General features: G+C 42.0%; 3 protein-coding genes across 4 annotated transcripts; all 3 read left to right on the forward strand.

The window, feature by feature from the left end:
* Positions 1 to 1,834: 1,834 nt before the first annotated feature.
* On the forward strand, positions 1,835 to 8,627 carry slc35e4 (solute carrier family 35 member E4). Of its 2 annotated transcripts, none has more exons than XM_054611989.1 (3): positions 1,835 to 2,015; positions 2,881 to 3,491; positions 5,496 to 8,627. In XM_054611989.1, the coding sequence occupies exons 2-3, from the start codon at positions 2,900 to 2,902 to the stop codon at positions 6,026 to 6,028; spliced, it is 1,125 nt and encodes a 374-aa protein (XP_054467964.1). In that variant the 5' UTR covers positions 1,835 to 2,015; positions 2,881 to 2,899; the 3' UTR covers positions 6,029 to 8,627. The 2 variants fall into 2 exon arrangements, with proteins under 2 accessions (XP_054467964.1, XP_054467965.1); XM_054611990.1 differs by lacking the exon at positions 1,835 to 2,015 and adding an exon at positions 2,696 to 2,801.
* A 2,007-nt stretch (positions 8,628 to 10,634) lies between these two features.
* smtna (smoothelin a) lies at positions 10,635 to 12,815 on the forward strand. The gene is made up of 7 exons (XM_054613083.1): positions 10,635 to 10,721; positions 10,929 to 11,004; positions 11,095 to 11,223; positions 11,306 to 11,339; positions 11,755 to 11,872; positions 12,000 to 12,151; positions 12,322 to 12,815. Exons 1-7 carry the CDS (start codon positions 10,635 to 10,637, stop codon positions 12,467 to 12,469), a joined length of 744 nt encoding a protein of 247 aa, XP_054469058.1. The 3' UTR covers positions 12,470 to 12,815.
* Positions 12,816 to 16,046: 3,231 nt separating this feature from the next.
* On the forward strand, positions 16,047 to 22,563 carry LOC129102054 (inositol polyphosphate 5-phosphatase K). The gene is made up of 12 exons (XM_054611988.1): positions 16,047 to 16,684; positions 18,017 to 18,124; positions 18,305 to 18,413; positions 18,547 to 18,663; positions 19,209 to 19,384; positions 19,774 to 19,885; positions 20,082 to 20,191; positions 20,311 to 20,521; positions 20,630 to 20,767; positions 20,871 to 20,936; positions 21,022 to 21,126; positions 22,093 to 22,563. Exons 1-12 carry the CDS (start codon positions 16,062 to 16,064, stop codon positions 22,561 to 22,563), a joined length of 2,346 nt encoding a protein of 781 aa, XP_054467963.1. The 5' UTR covers positions 16,047 to 16,061.
* Positions 22,564 to 23,601: the final 1,038 nt, after the last annotated feature.

Genomic DNA, 23,601 nt, shown 5'->3' on the forward strand with positions numbered 1-23,601 from the left:
TAACCATAACCAATCTCTGAGATTCTGTACAGATTACAGAAATCCAGCAGGCTATGTGTACTTCAGGCTTATTTTTATTTTGTTCCAATTACATTTAAATGATCAGGGTTCATCATCTTGATAAGTAGCAACAAACTTGTTTTCCCCTAGTAAAAACAGCAGATTTGGCTAGCTATGTGAGTGGTTTGTATCATAAAATTGCTCTATTTAGATATGTCAGCAATAATACAACTGCACACAATGTCAGTTGAGAAGAAAATACTTTTTTGCAGCAAAAAAGTACGTTTTGGTAAAAGTATTCCATTAGCTGAATGATAGTTATGTAAAATAAATCAGATTTATACACATCAGTCAAGGATCAGAACAACAATTAAAGAAGATTACATATGCTAAAGTTTTGTGTACATTAGTAGTAAACATACATACAATAACAAATATTAAACTACTTATTTATAGTTTTTAGCTTATTGTGTATTAAAATAGGGCATGAGGCACATTTATTATTGCCTGGTTGCTTTTGGCCTGTATATAGCAAGAATATAATAGAAATAGATTTGCCTAATGTATAATCACTGTAACAAAATATTGTTTCCATTACTTGAACATTCACATTGTGGGCACTACTTAAACTCTATTTGTGTATGCATAAGCTTAAATGGAGTCAAGATCGTTTACCTGTTACTGAGATGTTGGGGATATGAAATTATAAATAAGATGTATAATATATTGATGATGCAAATAAGGTGTTGTTTAAATAAAGCACAATGTTATGTTTTCTTGCAGGTAAATGCTACATAATCTCAAAGGTTTCCATGGCATCTTATAGCTATGCATGGTTTTAGAGTGCTTAAGCACTTCTGTAGTGGAAAGCCTCTTCACCTAGCTAGTAGTTTGTGGACTCTTACTGAAACATGATGTGAACTCACCTTTTGTGCCCAGTGAGCTCAAAGATGTTATATTTTTGAGCTCAAATAAAAACATAAAGCTGACACGTGCTGTTGTTTACTGTCAACCCAATGATATTCATGTCTTTTAACTCACGAAGGACATGTGATGCAGAAGACGTGCAGAGAAGCAATGTCTGTGAAGAAGCCTCGAGGCCAACAATATATCTATCTTGGGACAGCTGCTGTCATGGTATTTTGACACATATCTTCCATAAGCTTTAACTTGTGATTGTTCTCCATTACGTTACAGCATCTTTCCCAGAACTATATATAAACAACATAATAATATATTTGTGGTACGTTTAAAACACCACAAAGCTCATACCAAAGTCAAAAGCATAACAATCTTTTAGCTTTAAGAAATGATGCAAAGGATAAGAATGATGTGGTTCGTCTGAGCCTTTTGATACATTTTTCTTCCTATATGGCAAATTTAAGCAAAAATAAAATGTAAACTTTCTGCATTTCTAAGTGGTATATGTGATGATTTAAACTTTTCACCTGCACTCAACTGTCTTCTATCCATCCATAACCCACATCACAATGTTTTATGGTGGATGTTTCAGTTACGGCTACTATGCGCTCCTATATTGCATGTTGAACAAACCCCTCCTCATTAAGAAAACCAAAGGATGTCTTGTTAATATTGACATTGTTTAAAGCCTTTGCAGGATCACTGAGGTGAATGTGGTGGTGATATTGCCCTGAGGTCTCCCATTTGTTTTACTCTCGGTTTATTGTTATAACTTGATGCATGTGTGTATGCATATTTAAATGATTTGCATTTTTAAACATTAAACCCTGCTGTTGCAAGCTACTGTAATACCTCATGCTGAACACTGAGCACACAGTTGTGATGAGTCAGTCATCATTGGATGGTTGGTGACCATGTGAGGCTTCAGGCTCCAACGCTTCAAACCCTGCACAGCGGAGAGCGAGGTTAGTCCGCCTGCACCGTGCAGGGAGACAGCGGCCTTTACTGAGAGGCGCTTTAAGTTAACCCGGTGACCGACTGACGGATATGAGATGTGCTCGGGATGCTGTCAGTACACGTTGAAGAACAACAAGGTAATAAACGACAGGAGCTCTTATGCCGCTGAGCCTTGTGTGGTGACTAACGTTCACGTTACAAATGGACGCTGACGCCCGTTAGCTTACCAGCGCACGACCTCCTCGTAGTTAAGGAGAGCGTTGCTAGCCAACGTCAGAAGGACATTCAGCTGACCGGGGTGTCAAGTGACAGTCCGTCGGCAGGGGTCGGCTAACTTAACCCAACTGACAAAAAACGGTTGTGCGCTCGTGCCGGCGGTTACCCAGCCGCCCCAGCGCGTAAAAAAAAAAAACAAACGGCTGTTTTCACCAGCTAACGCTACACGTTGAGCTCCGTGACGAGCGCGTTCATGTTTGTGAACAACACAAGCGGCGTTGTCAGGGTTTCCGTCTGCTCCAGCTCACGGGGGAGAGAATCACAAGATTCCCCCCAAGCCAATGACGTAAGCTGCTATTTTAAACCAACATGGAGGTAACGCATCACCCCCCCCAGTATGTATGTCCCCCTCGATGCTGGTGTTATTTGGTGCATCACAGTGAAGTCGTCACCACACAAGGTGGATAACCAATCGTCTCCCTCCTCCTCCTCCTCCCCCCCCCCCCCCCCTCCTCCTCCTCCCCCCCCGCCCCCCTGTCTGTCTTCCACGGTCCGGCATATGTCATTCTGTAAGTTACACAACCAGCCCGTCATGCAAAACAGCAACACGTGCCTGTAGGCGGTGCTGAAAAAAAAAAAAAGATTCATGCTTGCTGATCAACAAAGACTCGCAAACGCTGCAGAGGAGAAGGACAGCTGTGTCGCAGGTTGTTTTCGCCAAATATATATATATATATATATATTTATATATATATGTATGCGGTTTATCGTGTGTTTCCCTTCCAGAGAGGACAATGATACGAACATGATCAGCGCCGATGGCTTCTCAAAATGCGAGGCGACTCCGCGAGAGAGGTCCAGGAGGAGGCCCCCCGCAGAGATGCTCCATCTGCTGTCAGCTGTCATTGTTTGGCTGGTGACGGGGACCACCATCTCCAGCCTCAACAAATGGATATTCGCAGTCTACAACTTCAGGTACCCTCTGCTGCTGTCAGCTCTGCACATGCTGACCGCCATCGTGGTGGACTACGTGCTGATCAAGCTGCAGGTGATCCGCCACAGAGGGGTGGGAGAACCGGACCTGACCCCCAGTGCCAAATGTAAAGTGTTCCTGTTGAGTCTGACTTTCTGTGCCAGCATCGCTTTTGGGAACATGGGTCTGAACTATGTCCAGCTGTCCTTTGCACAGATGATCTACACCACCACCCCGCTCTTTACTCTGGCCATCTCCACGCTGATCATGGGCAAACAGCATCACATACTCAAGTACACAGCCATGATGCCCATCTGCCTGGGAGCCTCCTTCAGCATCATGGGAGAGGTCCAGTTTGATCAGACCGGCTGCTTCTTTGTGTTCGCAGCGACCATGTTGAGGGGTGTCAAGTCAATTCAGCAGAGTAAGTACCCCTTTCACTGTCTCACTTCAGTGCTTTTCGTGTCACCACATGTACATTTTGTTGTGTCGTTTCTACCAAAAGAAGCCTTTGTAAGTTAAATACCCTTTTTTCTTTATTACTGGACATTTCATCTCGTAGCACAGACATCAGAGGTTATTTTAGTGTTGCCCCCGTACACCGCAGCAGTCTGTGCTCCTGGAACTTTTCAGTGAATCATTCCTCAGTCCAGTAAAACACCCACACATTTAGGTGGAAAGTCACAGTGGCATATTTTCTTGTTTCTTAGGGAACATGATACAAACATTGACAGTCTGTGAGTAAGAATGGGCAGGGTTTCACGTCCTGGAGACCGGCTGCTCTGTTGTGTTGTTTTTGAAGGACAGGCAGAACTTTTTCACAGTGATCTGCTGCTCAGTTGACATTATATTCTTTATTTATTTAAAATCAAATAACATGATAGATTCAATGAAGTTTTGTTACCTTTTTCCTTATTTGCCACCAATATTCTCTGTTTTCCGAATTGACTATTTATACAAACTGCATTCAAGACAGAGAATACCACGTTGAGTAATGAATCAGAATCGGTTTATTGCCAAGTACGTTTGCACATACAAGGAAATTTGGCTTGGTGGTTGGTGCATAACGATAAACATAGTGCAGTAGCAACACAACATAGTGCAATAGATGAAATAAATAAACAAACAGTCAGTTAACAGTTTAACATTTCTTGACTCATTTTTATCAAATTAATAAATGTTGTTTGCTTTTTACTGAGGGTACAAATAACCGCTTTGAGATTGTATGTATAGGCTATAGTTTAAGTGAACATGCCCTGGGAAAGGGACGGATTCCTTTCATGGTTTGATGTCACATGGGCTGAGTAGTGGCATCTCACATTAATCCAATGTACTCCTTATTTAATGTTCTGTGCTCTCAGGGAAGCATTTGTGGAAGGAATTTCTTTAATGTCATTAGTCTCCACAATTTTGTAGTTGTCAGAGAAGGGGAAAAAAAGAAGGTTATGAGAGTCTAAAAATATATGGAGGCCCTGTATTTAATTCTTACATAACACTTAAGCAAATATTCAGTTTTTCTCAGAAGGATTACTCTTATTTTTAATCTTGACCAAACATTGAGTCCATCCTGAGGTGCCAAACTAGCTGGAGTACGTTGTCTCAAGTTTCGACAAGCTATTTTCGTCCTCTCTCACTTGTTGTTGTTGTAACAGTTTCCCTTATAAGTGAACTTTTCTCTGAGACACTTTGGTAGTGCACATGCTTTCGTTAAAGGCCCAGACTCAAAGCATTCTCACGGGTTTAGAGCTGTGTGTGAACACTATGACGTGCTTTTAAAGTGAATGACGTGTGAAGTGTTCAAGCTCTTATCTAAAACTTTAAAATATTGTATAGCTCCCTACATGTCAGACATCAAGGCATATTATGTTCAAGTTTCCAAACAGGAGTTTTGCATGATTTCTTGTCATAACTTCAGAGCTTGTTGTAAACTTTTGAATGAGCAGATAAGTGAACAGGGTAGAGTCTGTCCTTCTTATTTTGTCAAAAAGACACAGGAATTTTGTTATGTCACCTGAACGGTCTAATGCTGCATATTTCAAAAAATATACGAGTAGAAACAGGCCTTGTTGTTGCAGAAACAGATGTTTCTTCCAAGTGAGAACTGCAATAAACGAAAATCAATTTTAGTTTTTGACATCTCACTGGTGTTTTACTCTACAGTCATGTTTGTAACCACTGCATACAAGTCTTTGTTTACTTCAGTGAGAGAAACTCAAACTTTAGCAAGCTTCGTTCAACCTCTCTCTCTCTCTCTCTCTCTTGTCTTTGTTCCAGTTTCCCTCATAAGTCAACTTCTTGTACACACTTTGTCATGCACGTCTTGTTTAAAGGTCTCCAGTCAAAGCCTTTGTAAACACACGACACTTTCTATGTCAATGAACACAATGTCATGTTTGTAACTGTTGCATACCATTCTCTGTTTACTCAGGCATCTTACTCCAGGAGGAGAAAATCAACTCTGTGTTCCTGCTCTACCTGATGTCCATTCCTAGCTTCTGCATCTTGGCCGTGGCGGCTCTGGCCTTAGAGAACTGGGCCGTGCTGGAGTCGCCGTTTCACTACGACCGCCACCTGTGGGTCTTCATCTTGCTCAGCTGCCTGGGCTCGGTCATGTACAACCTGGCCAGCTGCTGCGTCATCACGCTCACCTCTGCCGTCACTCTGCACGTCCTCGGCAACCTGAGCGTGGTGGGGAATCTGCTCTTGTCTCAGCTGCTTTTCGGCAGCGAGTTGTCGGCCCTCAGCTGCGCAGGCGCGGTGCTGACATTGTCCGGCATGCTCATCTATCAGAACTCGGAGTTTATCGTCAGCTTCCTGGATGCACGCAGGGCCAAAGCTGAAAAGTCTGGACAGGCGGATTTTCACACTGCAAGTGGAGAGGACTTGGACAAAGCTAGTGCATCCGAACCAACATATCATCAGCAGAGAACATCTGAGAAACCGGAAGACAAGATAGACTGAACTGAAAAGATGAAGGAGAGAATAGAACTTAGAAGGATAAAATGATTCAAATCCTGGCTATGTGAGGGTGAGTGTGACTTTTTAAGGTCATGTGACAGATCCTTTTTTTTTTTTTTTTTTTTTTAACTATTTTTTAACCTCCTTACTGTGCCAGTTTAGTTCTACTCTGGTCACACAGAAGTGTCGTCTGCAGAGAGGAAAAGGTTGCCTTTGTTAGGCACGGTGACGGTTAAATTCTCTCCTTCATCTGTAAATCACTCATACATAGCCTTTAGTGGTATATGCATGCATGAGCACACTAAACTGTCTGATACCTCATCAGGTATTCACACTCATACTACACTGTGAAAATGTTCTCATTGACAGAGGGCTCTAATCGATGTTTTGAGTGGCGGTCGTGGATATTGCGGGCTGCAGAGAGCCTCGTGTGACGTTGAGGCATAGAGAGAGAGAGAGAGAGAGAGAGCACTCCGCCTCAAATCTGAACGGGCACAATTTGTATAAAATATATTTATTAATGGTACTGTTACCTGACACTCACCTGGCCCTGTCATGGTAAGGGACTGGGTTTTTGGCAGCTTTTTTTTTCTTTTCTTTTTTGGTATTTGAACCACAAAGCTTGTTACATAAGGACGCTAAAACTTTTATTTAGAGGATGAAGTTAACAATGAGACGCCTCTTTTCATCTACTTAAGCACATTTTTAAATAAGAGGCCAGAGCTCTGTGTATTTTGTCCTCACCTATGAAACCTCAGTGTGGCTTCCCACTTAAGGCCTAGATTTTGTTCTCAGGCAACTCTCTGAAGAATTAATCCAATTATTTCAATCTTGTACACCAGAGCGCTCGCTGTAGCTTTCCTCGATAATTAGGTTCACAAGTTCTCTAAGGAGTGTCACTCAACTAGAGCTGTCTTTTCCCTCTGGAAGAGACAAGGAAAAAGAAGATTGAGATGTCCTTTAAGGTTACTTCTTAAATCCCAACCAACGTCATCTGTTCGGTTTAATGTTTCCCTTTTACTGTAGGTGACAATTTTTCAAAAGTTACCAGCTCATCTTAAAAGACTGACCTCTGCTGTACGATGTTATTTTTTTTCTGTCAGTATTTGAAAAGCATTTCATTAATATTTTATTTTGTGAAAAAAAAAAGAAACACGTTATATTCCCTTTCTTTATATTTATGTGGAAGAAACTATTTATTTTTGACTTACCATAGCAGTCACTGGCTTTGTTATGCTGTAGATGTTGGTCCTCATGTGTCCACCACATGCATACCTGTCTTATAAGTTGGTACATTAGTCTCTCCTGTCCTCTCTTTTTAGAGAAAAGTCATGCTATGACTGCATGTCGCTGCTCCTGAAAGCATCTTAAATGATCCAGGATGTCTGTTGATGTTTACTCCCTCCTACATTTTTGGTTTGCCAAATGTTTTTGTAAGCTCTTTTTGGTCACACTGTGTCAAAATACTGGTTCCGTCATTGACCAGATATGATCTTTCGTCACATACAGTTGAGCTCTCGCATGACGACAACAACAACAACAACAACAAAGCCATGCGTCAACGACACTCGCCATCTTTTCTGCGCACTTTGCCATAAGGATAACTAGAAGTAGGATTTTATGCTGAAAGATTTTACTTGACGTATCACAGATGTCATTTTTCAAGGGTGCCATTCATAAAATCACATTCTCAGAAGCATCATTTATGACCCCGAGATGCTTTTTCGTGAATCCCCAGTCATTTTAGAATAGTGCGAGAAAGCTATGAAACGGTTTTAGGTTGCATTTTGATAAATGGCTTTGCTAGTTTAATATTTCTAAACAGACTGATGTCGTCAGCGACTCTCAATTACAGGTTTAAAGATTATGTACAGCAGATCATTTCACTGGTTTTACACTATTGAATACCTCAGCTGTTAAATAGGATTTGTTATGCTCTTGTGTTCATTGATTATTAATTATTAGACTGAGATCAAGCTGCTTTTCAGTAACCACAATTAAACTGCAGCATGGGAATGATGGATTCATTCTGTGTTCAGTAGATCACAGATATTAACATGTTAAAAACACATTATTGATCATTATGATGATGATCAGAGCACATTTTTTTCAGTTCTATCTCATTAAAACAATTGCAAGCCTGTGGAAGTTTGGCTGCTTGTTCTCTTGTTTAACATGTTGTGTTGATATTGAGTTTGAGGCAAAGAAACTGTTGCACTTAAAAGGTACGAAGACGCTTCCTTCAAAGCCTACGGTTCCTGTGTACGTGCTGGTTTTAATTGTTTGCAAAGCTGGTTTGGTGTAAATATTTGTTTTATGATAATAATGTATTTTTTGTTTTTTGTCATATGGCTGGTTTAAAGTATACTGGTTAAAGAATGAAACATTTGCCTCATGCCTTATTTGGACATACTGTAGATAAGAAAGGAGGGAATTTTATCAAATTTTTTGATTCATACTTTCAATACCATGAGCAGCTGCAGGTGCTTCTGTTTAGGGGCAAAGATGTGGGTGATTCATGAACACATGATCTGCAATTGCTTGGATAAAAATATATGGACTGGTAATAACCATAAACAACTGACAATAAACAATTACAATACAAACCAACTCATTATCGTTCTAGAGTTTTTGCCTTCATTTAATAACTCTCTAACTGCCATATCTCCTGCATATTTAAATTTGAATCAAGTTCTTCTGATAAAATTATTGAATTACAGGTTTTTGGTATTTTTCTGATGATATAAAAATGTAAATTTACCTTTTGTTAATAGTTCATTTATTTTAGTATTTAACTTAATTGTTAACAGTCATTTTCAGTGTATATGAGAAACTATTCAATAACATTCGGGAATAAACAACACATTGTGATGGTGAAAACCGTTCAGATAAAGCTGACGTCATGGCTGCAACTACAGTTTATTTTCATTACCAAAAAAGCATTTATTCTATAAAACAGTTGAAAACGTCCATTGAAAGTTCACAGATCTCGAAGACAGACTTTAAAATCGTTGTTTTTTCTGACAAACAGTTGAAAATAGAAAACATATTTTCTGAAATTATGTAAATCAACAAATCCTTATGTTGGAACTAGTTAAATGTTATTCATTTTTTTCTTCATAAAACGAATCAAGTGGTCAGTTATTGAAATTGTTGCTTTATATTTTTCTGTCAATCTACCAATCTATTAATCAGCAATGCCTTTCCAGAAACAGAGATAGGCAATATTTTGGCATGTCACAGTACCTGCTGTCATACATTGTGAGGCTATTTTGAAGTAGTTGTGAGTGTTCACCACTGGGTGGAGCAATTGATCTGCTTGCAGATTTGTTAGATCGTTCCCTAAATCTGCCCAAACTATTAAACACTAAACAATCACTGCTGAAGCTGAAGAATGCATTTTTCTAACAGTGTTTTCTTCCAGATTACGTTGTCTGTGTCTGTGCGTTCTCTGTTCTCTCTTGTAAAGATTCCTCTCTTTCTGTAAACACAGTACTACTGGTCAGCCTTTTGCCTGAATAAGGCAGTGCTCCTCTCTTTTTTCCCCCCCCCTTTATTAACTCTTTGTTCTCCAGCCAAAAGAGTTGCCTGCTGCACCCGACAAATGAAGCGTTACCAAGTGAGAATTGAGATTTTCAAACAGTTTGGTGCCATAAAGTTTCACATGACATCATCTACGGTGCATTGACAAGAGGAGGAGAAACTCTCCTGAGGGTGACAGAGTCTTCTCCTCCTCCTTCTCCTCCTTCCCATCTTGGGTGGTTTGTGTAAGCAGCCTCCACTTGCTCTCCAAACATGCTGCATCTTTATGAAGCGCTGCAGTGCGAGGTGTAATGTCAATGCCGAGCTCTCACAGCTCTCTAGGAGGAACAAGGAGAGGCTGAAACTTCTAAGAAGCTCAAAGACTTCCACCACACACATAAGTTTGCATCCTGAAAACAGGTGAGTGATTAACAGCCACAAATCAATATTATCAATGTGTGTTTTTAACAGTTTTATCTCCTAATTCTTCCTATCTTGTGCCATTAGGCCTGACTGAAACTCCTTTTCCGTTGTGTCTGAGCATATATTTTTACGCTGTTATCAGATTCTTTTAGGAATGGTCCCGTTCTAGTTCATTACTATATTTGTACGTGTTTTTCCCCCTTCTGCTCTGCACTCTGCTATTTGCTGAGATATACTACTTGAGTAAGACAAACATCTCTTTGCACGGCTGCTCAGTTTGTGTCTCTGACGACTCACACAACTGTTTAAGATAATCCTTTATTAGTCCCGCAGCGGGGAAATTTGAAATTTGTTTATATTTGAATCAGTGCAATGTAAATTTATGCTATGTGACATTTGCCCATTGTTTATATATAAATAACTGAAAGTACGTGGTCTGTTTGGTCTGTGTAAATAATTTTAACATTTTTAATTCTATGTGAATGGTAAAAATCTGATCATTTATGTCAAGTTGTTGCATTCACATGTGAGGAGGTCGGCCTCTTTTTAATTTTTTAAACTTTAAATCTCAAATTCATTCTTACATTTCAAACCAAGTATGTTTCTGTGTATGTATCACTGATGCTGTGCTTTTTGCACCATCCACTAGATTTGCTCCTCAAACATGGAGTCAAAAACTGATGTCGGATCAGCATCGGTGACCAGCGAAGAACTGGCTGCTATTGAGGATGAAGAGGTTCTCAACAAGATGGTGAGCCACTGATTTGTGACTTTAAGTTATTTTGTGTCTCTTAGCATCACTTATGTATGTCATAGAAACAGTGTTGCCAGAAAATGAATAATTAAAATTTTGTGTATTTGCTATGCTAAAGATTTTCTGTCATCACTCTGACACTGAGACATTTCTAATTTCTTACTTCTGAAATCATTACCTTTAACCAGTGGTTTGTCTTTTTAGCTGGATACTGCAACAGATTTTGAAGAGAGGCGAATGCTACGTGCTGCTTTAAGGGAGCTACTCAAGAAAAAGAGAGGTAAAATCTGATGCAAGTTACCAATAACACTATCTCCTTATTCATGTGATGCTTTGCTGGCTTTCTAAATTCTCCTTCGTCCCTCATCAGATAAACGGGAGCAGGATCGAGGGTCGAGGCAGCAGGACCTGAGACAGCAGGGCCTGAGCAAAGGAGGGACAACAGGCGGGGCTGTTAGCGTAGGCAGAGCGTCCATGAACCAGCAGCCACCAGCAAACAGTACGTTTATAAAGACACCCTGTGATATTTAATGTTTTATTTCAATTATTTGAGCTTCTTTTAATTCTCTGCATCTGTTTAGGGCCGTCAGGTCAGCCCTCTCCATCAGCAGGCAGGTGAGTCCATGATTTGCTCAGTTTTGGCATGTTTTGGTTTATTAACTATACAAAGCAGATTTACATTTTTTTTTATCCAAGACATCCCCTCATAATTTGCTAATTTTTAATGACATTTTTATTAACACTATGTTGGCTTTGCATTCCAAACCGCTTTTTGAAACTTAAGTAGCCATAACCACAAAATGTGTCTGGATGTAAATCCTAATTTAGTTTGGTGACACTGATGAAGCCTGCCAGCATCAGTGTCTTCATTTCTATCACTGGAAAACAAAGTCTACTTGTGTGTTAAGAAATCCACCCAATAAGGAAATAAAAGCGTTCTTCTTAGCATTTCCCCAAGCTAAAAGACCAGATAAGCCATACTTTCTGTACATGCAGTGAGTATCTCCTTGTCTTTGTTTCTTCTCCTCAGCAAGGCCAGTCCCGCTGTAGACTCAGCTCAGAAATGTCCTCCTGCTGCAGCACCCAACGTAAAAAATGTCAAACAGATGCTTCTGGACTGGTGCAGGGCCAAAACAGAGCCATATGAGGTAAACATGCCCTGACTCTCCTTGTCTTTGAATTATTGCCCAATGGAGCTATACATAGCTCTGGCCCTTATGGCTAATGTTTTTGCCGCTTTTTCTTCTAAAGTGATTCCCCTCTGGTATGAAACAGGGGGTGGACATCCATAACTTCTCCTCAAGTTGGAAAGACGGCATAGCCTTCTGCGCCTTAGTGCACCGCTTCTTCCCCGACGCGTTTGAGTACTCGATCCTCAACCCCAACAAGCCCAAGGAAAACTTCCAGCTGGCGTTCAACACTGCAGAGTGAGCTGTCATTCGTTATATGAAGAGGCAGATGCATCTCGTCTGGAACAAACTCCAGCAGTGAAAAAAAATGACTTCACAGTTCTGTGTCATAGCTCGTCTCAAGTTGTTTGTCAGTGGCACTCACTCTCTCTCTCTCTCTCTCTCTCTCTCTCTCTCTCTGTCTGCAGGAGGCTGGCTGGCTGCCCTCCTCTGCTGGACGCGGATGACTTAGTCCGGATGAAGGAGCCCGACTGGAAGTGTGTGTACACGTACATCCAGGAGTTCTACCGCTGCCTGGTGGAGAAAGGCCTGGTCAAAACCAAAAAGCGAGCGTAGAGTCTGACAGCTGTCATGATTGGCCGCGATTTTACAATTAACACACATATAAGCATGAGCTGAGTTCTAAGAGAAAATACTATGCACCTTTTTTCAAGTAAATTTTTCTTAGAGTTGATATTTAGTATTTAATGGATCCGTTTGACGCTTTATGTTACTGTAAATGCAGAGTACCTAATGTGTAGTATTTGAATCGATTTGTGTACTAGTAGGGACTTATGGGTGTCTGTGCTCTCAGTGGACAGCTGGCTCTTAGGATCAGTACATTCCACTGAGATTACAGATCTGCATTAATCCCCATCAGAGCCATAGAAAGTCTGGGAACAAATTTTATGATGATGCTGTTGAGGGCCTGAGAGTGTGAGTATTGCAGACACATTTAATAAATATCCATTCCATTATACATGCTGTCGTTGTCTTGTTTTAACTGATTCTTAAACTAAATGGTACTGTAGATACTAAAGTGTTTCATTTGCCAGATACATTATTCAGCGACACACAACATTGCACAGTTTAGCAATTAAGCTACTCAGCAGTATATCAAATAGTTAACACCTTTACCTGAATATTTTTTGTCCTTTACATAGGCACTACCAAAACTAAAACTGCTATAATAATAATAATCACAATACTACTAATAATCATAATAATGATCATAATCATTATCTTTTTAAGAAATCAGGAAAATTAAGATAATATTTAGGTCAATGAAACTACGAAATTGTAACTCAAGGCCTATAAGCCACAAAGGTTTTATTTGCAGCCTTAATTCATTGATTGCATATCACAAATAGGTAGCTTTGCCAGACCGAAATTTAAATATTGGCATCCTGATCAACCAGTGACGCACTGATGCCAGATTAATGCGTCACCGAGAGGACAGATGCTCAATTATCTCTGGCCGGATGCACTCTGGCAGCTGATCTTTGTTTTGCCTTTTCTGCTCTGCCCGCCCCAGGTGCCGAGAGAGAGAGAGAGAGGGGAGAGGGAGAGAGAGAGAGAGGGAGGGGAAGAGAGAGAGAGAGAGAGAGAGAGAGAGAGAGAGAGAGAGAGAGAGAGAGTGGAAGATAGAGAGAGGGAGGGGAAGAGAGAGAGAGAGAGGGAGAGAGAGAGAGAGAGAGAGAGAGAGAGAGAGAGAGAGAGAGAGAGAGAGGGGAAGAGAGAGAGAGGAGAGAGAGAGAGAGAGAGAGAGAGAGAGAGAAGAGAGAGAGAGAGGGGGGAAGAGAGAGAGAGAGAGAGAGAGAGAGAGAGAGAGAGGGAAGAGAGAGAGAGAGAGAGAGAGAGAGAGAGAGAGAGAGAGAGAGAGAGAGAGAGAGAGAGAGGAGAGAGAGAGAGAGAGAGAGAGAGAGAGAGAGAGAGGAAGATAGAGAGAGAGAGGGGAAGAGAGAGAGAGAGAGAGAGACAAAGAAAGGGAGGGGAAGAGAGAGAGAGAGGAGAGAAGAGAGAGGGAGGAGGAGAGAGAGGGAGAGAGAGAGAGAGAGAGGAGAGAGAGAGAGAGAGAGGGGGAGGAGAAGAGAGAGAGAGAGGGAGAGAGAGAGAGAGAGAGAGAGAGAGAGGGAGAGAGAGAGAGAGAGAGAGAGAGAGAGAGAGAGAGAGAGAGAGAGAGAGAGAGGGAGAGAGGGGGGAAGAGAGAGAGAAGGGAGAGAGAGAGAGAGAGAGAGGGAGAGAGAGAGAGAGAGAGGGAGGGGAAGAGAGAGAGAGAGAGAGAGAGAGAGAGAGAGGAGAGGGGGAGGGAGAGGAGAGAGAGAGAGAGAGAGGGAGGTGCACCGAGAGCGCGCGTGATGGGTCGCTGAACGGCCGGTGTGCAGGAGATGCACGCGGGATGCTGACCGTAGAGCGCGCAGGTGTTGTTCCGTAGACAGTGACGGTGTGATGAGGTCTGATGAGGTGTGATGAGGTGTGATGAGGTCTGATCAGCTGTTGTTTCTCGGTGTAAACATCACCATGAGAGCCTCCTCTCCTGACAGCCCCGCGCCGCGCTCCGCACCGTGACGGAGGCGTCCTGCAGGCTCCGGGTCGGACTGCATCTCCACATCATTTATCCTGCTCAGTCTTTGCGTAACATCATCTCCGTTGCGTTGATTGGCGTGCGAGACAGAAGCGCACTGATGCTGCTCCCCTCATCACCTTTGCGGTTCACCTTGGAAATGAAAAAATAAGGGGGGGGGGAACCCTGAAAGGTAAGATACATGTCATCACAAGGATGCTTTCACTGCGGCTGCGTGTGTTTGGGGGATTTACATGTAGAATTTAGCTTTGTGGTGTTTTGTTCACCAGTCCACCTCCCACCTCTGTAGATTATGGAGCTGTCATTCAGACTTGCAGGCTCGTGGACCATGAGATGTTAACAGGGCCCACTCAGTACTGTGCTGCTGGGAAAGTTGCCTTTTCACTTTTTATTAAAAGTGAATTAATTACAAACCTGCTCATCACAGTTAGTCAACGCTCTGTTTAGTTACAACTGTGGTCACATGAGATGCTCTGTTACTAAGATATCCTCATTTGCATTTCATGAATAATTAAAAGAGGTATACAATTTCTGTGTGGGAGAGCACATAAACAAGATGGTGGGAGGAGAGGCCCCTGTCCTCCCACCATGTCAGGCGTCCTCTTCCTCGTGACCTACAGGCTCTGTTGACATTGTCTGATGTGCTTATTATCTGCAGCTGTGTGTGTGTGTGTGTGTGTGTGTGTGTGTGTGTGTGTGTGTGTGTGTGTGTGTGTGTGTGTGTGTGTGAACTGTGCTAGGAGAGGAGATCAAACGTGTCACAGTGAGCAGTTACCCGCCTAACACTGTGGTGCCGTCTCATTATAATCACCAACAATTCTGTCTTGTGCTTTGTAGAAGGGTCACAAGGCTAATTAATGTTGCTATGCAACAAGGATGTATTCTAGGATGGAGGAACAAAGTTAGTTCCTCAGCCCACTGGTGGTATATAATTAAGTACATTTACTCCACTACATTTATCCGACAGTTTTAACAGCAGATTCAAATTACTAATACAAAATCTAATCCACGGATCAATTATGATGCATTATTATAGATTAAGCTACTCAGCAGTATATCAAATAGTTAACACCTTTACCAGATGCAACAGAAGAAGTAAAGCTGTCACATTAATGCATCCATCGTTATAATCCAATTATATTTATGTGATTAAGAAATGGGCCAGTCTGCATAATGAGTACTTCTCCGTTTTGTACTTTGGGTATCTTTTTAAGCTTAAACATTTGTACTTTTACTTAAAATGCAGGAATTTTACTTGTAACAGTGATGTAAGTACTTCTTCCGTCACTTCCTCAGCCCTATTGCCTACTCATGATTGTGTCATCAGTGATGCCTGGGGAGCATGACGTGGACAGCTGCTCAATGTAATGTAATGCTTTCTCTGAGCTTCCACCACTTCTTTGTTGTTGCACCGGTGTTACAAGGACTCACTGACTGACTGATGGGTTGGGTGCAGGCTGATTCAAGACATGATGAAAAGCAAAGAATGCTCTCCGTCTTGCTTGTTTATCAAATTGTCTTTTCTTTCAAACACCATGAAGATAAATGCGTAATAATTATCCACATCCTTCCTGTTGCAGGTTGATGGATCGCATGCAGCAGAAACAAATCAGCACTGACCCTTGTGGAGCCAAAGTGCAACCTGGACCCTGCGCGTTGATCGGAGTCGTTCCGGCTTCACCTCCACAGTTCGAAATCCCGGAACCACCTCTGATCATCCAATCAGAGGAGCTCAAGAAACAGCCTGGATTAAGCACCATGCAGTCTGCAGTCGCACCTGTGAAAGTGACAGACCTAATGCAGTCAACGCAGCCAGAGTCTGGAACCACCCCAGCAACACTGGTAAGCATAAGCCGGCCAAGACCGACTGCTCTCGGAACTAAACCTGCTCCGAAGTCGACCAGGATCTCAGTGGACCCCTCCAAGGAAATCGATTTAATCCCCGTTTGTATCCCAGGACCTCAGAGTGCCAACGTCCTGTCACATTCCCCGACAGAGGCCTCCTTCTGCCGTCACAGTCCTCAGAGTCCCCGCAGCCCTCAGTCTTACACCAGCCAGCCTTACCTTAGCCCTAATCCTGGCCTGCCCTCTAGCCTAAGCCCCAAATCCAGCCTCGGTCCTCAGCCTCAGCGGGCCCCCTCACCTGGGAGCTCCACGCAGAACCAAGTGCAGTCTGAGAAGCCAGGTGGAGAAAACAATGACTTCAGGTGAGATAACTAATAACACCTTTATGCAATAAATGTATTTTAATCTGTGTGACTGCCACAAGGGTTTAAAATGATTCTGTACTGTGAATGTTCCCTGTTATGTCTAAATAAAGCTGCAGGAGCTGTCCTGCAGTCAGCGACTGTAAGAAAGCTGATGTGTGCCAGACCATGTCACATGAATCAAAGCTGCAAATTTTAATTAAAAAAGAGTGAGACGGACACATTTGGTTGGCAGAAGGAGATGAAGGAGAAAATATGTCTGAAGGTGTTCTGGATAGGCCTTTTAAGATTTGGGAGTTTGCTGCTGAAAAGCATCAAAAGGAAGAGCTATGTTGTGTGGAAATGAGATTTTGCAAACAAACAATAAGAAAACAAGAATTAGGTCACTTCTGACTTTAAAATAAACAACCAACTCTCATATATTATGTATGAAAGTGCTTTTGAAGTTTTCAAAAAGGGTTCAGAAATAATATGATTTTAAGCGAATAATGAAAAAAACCCGAATAAAGGTAACTTTAGCGTATTTCCAATTACTGTAGGCAACATTGATTTTCATATTATAGGCCTTTGAAATTAATGGAAAGAGTCTCAAATCTTATGGTAGGCTTTTGAAAAAGTCAGTACTGTAAATAATTTAATTTGCTTGAATATGCAAAACCACTGATGTGGTCCTTTAAGTTAATGGAATTGGGAAACAAGTCCTTGTCTTTAAAACTGTGTTCATGTGATGTCAAAAATTCATGAATCAAAATAGCAACCAGCATAATAGATTTTGAGAGAACTGTTTTTGACATTTTTCACTTGGTCTTGACATTTTATAGACTAAGTGATCAATTGATTCTATAAATGTTAGCTGCAGCCCTAATGAGTTGTGTTAACTCTGGTGTTTCTGTTATAAAACAGTATGAGTGGTAGTTTAATTTCAAAGGACAGTTAGCTCCATCTCTTTCTCTTTGTCTCTTCAAACACACACACACACACACACACACACACACACACACACACACACACACACACACACACACACACACACACACACACACACACACACACACACACACACACACACACACACACACACACACACACACACACACACACACACACACACACACACACACACACATACACACACCTTAGTCATCATCGAGGTACAAAGTAGGGCTTAATTGTGCCTAAATTTATATAGGCTGTGTATATATATATATAGAGAGCTGATAACAGCTATATCTCTATGGATTACAGCACAGATTATTTCCTTTTCACGTACAGTATTCAATACATAGTACTTAAATCGAATGCAGCATTCCCACTATTTCTAATCTCCGACAGGGTGTACATCGTCACATGGAACGTGGGATCAGCTGTCCCTCCAGATGACATCACTTCTCTGTTCGGACCAAATGTTTCAGATGGGAGCGTTGACATGTTTATCATCGGGTAAGCAAGTATTTCCACCAGGCTCAGCAGCGCCAAGGAGACAGCCGCGAGTGCCCACTCAGTCATCTGTGTTCGTTTTGATGCGGCTCCGCCTGTTACCCATCACTGTCCTTTTTATAAATGTTTAGTTTTTTTGCTTGTTGATGACATTTCTTTTCCTACTTCTCTGGCACCACGCAGACTCCAGGAGGTCAACTCCATGATTAACAAGCGGCTGAAGGATGTTATTTTCTCGGACCAGTGGAGTGAGCTTTGCATGGACACGCTGAGTCCTTTTGGATATGTTTTGGTCAGTAAGGAGTTAAATCTCATCATATCAGTCATACTGTAGATATTTTTTTAACTCCTATCCTTTTTTTTGTCATTATAAAATCTAGTTTACTGGATTAATATCATATTTTTCATCTGGCCCATCCCTGTAGGTGGCGTCCCAGCGTATGCAGGGAGTTCTGCTGCTGGTTTTCTCTAAATTCTGCCATCTTCCATTCCTCAGAGGTGTACAGACTGAGAGTACACGCACAGGACTTGGGGGATATTGGGTACGTGTGATGCATTGAAGAGCGCTGCTCTTCACCCTGAGATTTATTACGTTACTGCATTTGAGGTGGGTTTGTGTCAGTGGAACTGAGGGGGGGATGGGGTATTGAAAGGCACTGGTGTGCTCCCTACTGCAAGCAGGCGTGTGCATGCGTGGGTGCATATGTCAGTGTGTGACCTTCCTGTGCGTGTTGATGTCAGCATCACCCCTGGCTGCTGCTGGTGCAGTCTCCTTCTCTTTGAGGTCAGTGCAGCAGCATGCTGTCTGGCTTTCTGGTTCTGTGACTCGGGCAGAAAAAACGTCCTGACTTTGTCCCTGAACACAGATACGGTTGATGCATGCTGGCTCAACGTATTTATGAAAATATTAAATTATTTATGCTAACGGCCTTGCATTTATATAATGCCATTCTAGTCTTTGGACCACTCAAAGTGCTTTATACTATCTTTGTAGTGGAAGTCCCGGTCTATCTTTTGAACCACAGCCCCCCTTAAGGGATATTTTATCCAACGTGTCCTCTCTTTACCCTTTTTTTCTCACTCTTAGGGGAATAAAGGGGGTGTCAGCGCGAGGATGACAATGTTCGGCCATCCAGTGTGCTTTCTCAACTGTCACCTGCCAGCTCACATGAGGAACCTGGAGCAGCGGATGGAGGACTTTGAAAGCATCCTGCAGCAGCAGCAGTTTGAAGGAGGCACTGCCACTGGTGTGCTGGACCACGAGTGGGTGACATCATTGTTTTATAAATGTCTTTGTTTAATTTAGCTGAAGATTGACCACTTCAAAATAACTCTATATTTGAACATGACCTGAGCTAAAAATGCAGCAGCTGCTCACCAGTGATAAATACATCTTACGGAACCATATTACATGATTAAAAGCTCAGCTATCTTAAAAGGCTCAGAATATGATCTTGTGTGATCTTGAGTTTCAAATCACACATTTTATTTGACAAACAATGTTACAGCTTTCTTGGGATAGCAAAAAAAAAAGTAAAGTAGATTATTTAAAAGCGCCTTTATAATAGCGTCTTAGAAGAAAAAAAAAGAAGCATCCTTCCTTATTTAAATTAAAATGTGTTCTCATGAGGGGGTTTCTTTTCTGTCTCCAGTGTCGTCTTTTGGTTTGGGGATTTAAATTTCCGTATTGAAGACTATGACATCCATGTGGTGAAATGTGCCATCGACAGCAATAAACTGCCACTTCTGTGGGAGCGAGATCAGGTGAGGCCTTTTAAAACATTCCTTCCTTGACCTTTTCTTGAAGGCTTTACGACACCAGTTTGTCTTTTGATCACAAACTATGACCAGCAGAGGGCGCTGTAGCACAAAGTGAACAAACATCCCCCAATGTTACGGTGAATAATATTCATCTAGGTGTGTGCCTGCTCTGCCCTTCCCAACATTTCTCTCTCCACAGCTCAACATTGCTAAAAACACAGAGTCCATCCTTGAAGGCTTCATTGAAGGACCACTCAAATTCCCACCCACCTATAAGTTTGATGTGGGCACTCATACGTACGACACCAGGTTCGTCAAGGCGCCTTAATCGTAAACTTCCCCCATCATATTTTATATTTTTCTAGAGGCCGAGGCCTGTTAAACTGTGGCTGTCTGAAATAACACGTCCTTTGCTTCTGTTCTGTCAGTACAAAGAAGAGGAAACCTGCCTGGACGGACCGCATCCTCTGGCGCCCTCGTCGTACCGGCTCCCCAGTTCCTACCCACAATGCAGCACTGCAGCGGGGGCTGACCTCGTGGTTGGGCGGGTCGACTAAAGTGACCCAGCATGCGTACCGAAGTCACATGGGCTACACCATCAGCGACCACAAGCCTGTCTCGGCCTTGTTTTCACTGCATGTGAGACAATATGTCCTTAACATACAGTGTACCATCGTTTTTAATGACATCTCTCGTTGTCTTGCTTGCTTATGTTTATTTAACAGCCTTCTGTTTTTTTTTTCCTAGTTCCCATTCAAGGTGAATATGCCCCTGGTGGAGCTGCAGGTAAACAAGGAATGGTGTAAAGTCTCAGATGCTACAGTCAGATTCACTGTTGCATCAACTTATCAGCGCAGCTCATGGGACTGGGTAGCAATATACAAGGTAGTTCTCAGATTGTTTTTGCTCAAAAGCTCAGGATACATTTTTACAATTCTATGGCCAGAGTCAGTATTTGAAATGATGTCCATTTGTTTGGTCTGCACAGGTTGGATTCAGACATCACAAAGATTACCAGGCATACATATGGGCCAAGGGAGAGAATGCAACACAGGTTTGTCAGACACACAAATTCACACATTTATTTTGTGCAGCAGCTGAATTCAGGGTTCCTTTCTTTCCGTTCATTTCTTCACCAGGTGACATTTTCAGAGGAGGATTTGCCGAGAGATGACTGTGACTACATCCTGGGTTACTACAGCAATAATATGAACACTATTGTTGGACTGTCAACGCAAATTCAGGTAACAAAAGTCAGAAGACAAAAGCCTTTTCACTGCTTCGTATGAAATATTCATGAATGGATATATGCATTAAATATATATATAGTATGTATTTATGTATGTGGAAACCCAAGCATTACAGACATATGTGACTGTTGCTAGGAACCGCCTCTCTTCTGGGAAAGATTTTTTGGACGGGCTGCAGGAACAAAAGGGTTACTTCTAGTTGTTAACCCTCAATTTCCAAAGCTCTTGTGAGATGGTTTAGGGTGAGGCATTGACCTGGAATGGTTGTGGTTAGGATGGGTCGTTGGGGAGCAGTCACATGAGAGTTTTTGTAAGTTTTAGCAAACCTGGGGTTATCTAGAAGACATGTGACTCAAGTCATTTGGTTTGAGTCTCAAGCAATTGAAGTCTGGTCACTCCCTTAATACTTTTATGGGGTTGAAGTCTTGCTCTATGCAGGCTTGTCGAATTCTTCCACACCAAACTGGGACAGGAAAAGAACCACACTCAGTAGGTTGTATTCTTTACTCTGCTGCATGTATCCAAGAGCTATAGCTACTAGTTACTTTGAGGAATAAAATCAAATAAACCATATGATGAGTTTGTATGAAATATGATGCATTGCTATACGTTAACCTGTCAACAGTATATAAAGTAGATAATATTAACTCCACCTCAACTATCCAAAACATTAAAGTGCTTCTCAAAAATGTAAAAAGATAGTTCAATAACAGATCCGATGGGCCATTTTGTTGCACAATATTAGTTTTAATACTTTAACTAGATTTTGCTGATAATACTTCTGTACTTTTACTTAATTAAAACTTTAAATACAGAACTTTTAATTGTAGTGGAGTATTTCTACTTTGTAGTGTTTCTTCCTTTACCGAAATGAAAGATATGACCAGGTGTACTCAAATACTTTTTGTACTTTTCCCTCATAATACCCTTATCTTCTTTTGAACTCTCAATCCTAAACAGATCAACATTCCAGTCCACAGCCCCACGGCGCATCGCTCCGAAAGTTCAGACGCCAGCTCAGAAGATGACAGCACTCTGGTTCTGCTCACTCCAAACTCCCGCAGCCCGAGCCCTAAAACCGGAAAACACAACCACCGCCATCGTCAAAGCCGGAGCCCGGCTGTTCCTGCTCTTTCCACCAACCCCCTCCCCTCCCTGCAGGGCCTCAGCCTCTGTCCCCGCTCCAAAGAATGCCAGACTCGCAGCCGCTCACCTTGTTCTGCTGCTAAAAAGGAGCGACTGGTCTCCCCCGACACCATATTGTCCCCCGTCATCAGCCCGCTCAGTCCTCGCAGCCCTGTGTCTCCAGGCGGTGGGGTGACTGCACCCGAGGCCCTGGTCGCTGCCATTTTAGGTGAACACAGAATAGTTCAGATTAGCCCCACTGGGCTCAAACAGATAGGGAAGACAGGGGAAACAGACACTGCATAGAATTCAAACGACATTAAGCTGAAAGGAGGTGCTGGACAAGAAGAACAATGGCAATATCCATGCATTAAGTGTCTGATCGCACAACGTCACTGTGCTCGTGGATGAAGCACATTCAGTGACGCCTTATGTAGTTTGCAAACATTCCACATCGTAGCCCTGCAGTTCTGTTTCTGAATCTACCATCATGGAATACACCATGTGTATCTTGGAGTCAAAGATGTGTCCAGACTCCCAGCGCCATGTGCTTTTAAAGACTCATAAGTTATATCATACGTAAACAAACCTATTGAATGTGAAACCAAAGTCAGAGTCAACCTGCGACGGATGTGAACAGTTATTACTGACAGCAATATGGATCCATGTAAAGAGTCTCATATCAAAATAAGGACCCTGGACCAGACGCATTGACGGTGTCATAGTCCACATCAGAGAGCGTGTGTGTGTGTTTGTGTGTGTGTTTGTGTGTGTGTGTGTTTGTGTAGGCCTATGTGTTAAAACAAATGTGTGAAACATGCATTTTGGACCAGACGATGGTTTTAACTTTTAACTCTATAGTTCTTGGTCTGTTTTCATAAATTGAATCTAATGTATCAAAGAACAGAGATTTGAGCATTTCGCCACCTCAGTCAATCTGAAATGTACATGTGTCCGTGTGACTTGAACAGTAATCTTAGAACAGCAGCTGTTCTATAGAGATCAGTGAGTGGGTCTTAAGGCTAATGTGTTTGTTTTGCTTCAAGGACGATAAGTGTCATGTGTTTGTGTGAGTGTGCGAATAAAATAAGTAAAAATCAAACAGAAATCATATCACAAAAAAAATTTGTTGGAGAAAAGGTGTGTATTTGTGTGTACATGTGTACTCAAGACATATAATAACACAACATTAACTGCAGGACAGCAGTAGAGGGGAAAAAAAAGCTTGTCCAGCATGAAATCATTGATATGTTGATTGTGCTTCATGCAGACAAATGCCATGAAGGAATCTAAAATTTCAAAAAAGGAACAACATAACAAACTGTCACTCCTTTAAATATCTAT

The sequence above is a fragment of the Anoplopoma fimbria genome, chromosome 14, assembly GCF_027596085.1.
Source record: "Anoplopoma fimbria isolate UVic2021 breed Golden Eagle Sablefish chromosome 14, Afim_UVic_2022, whole genome shotgun sequence".
NCBI classification, from domain to species: domain Eukaryota; kingdom Metazoa; phylum Chordata; class Actinopteri; order Perciformes; family Anoplopomatidae; genus Anoplopoma; species Anoplopoma fimbria.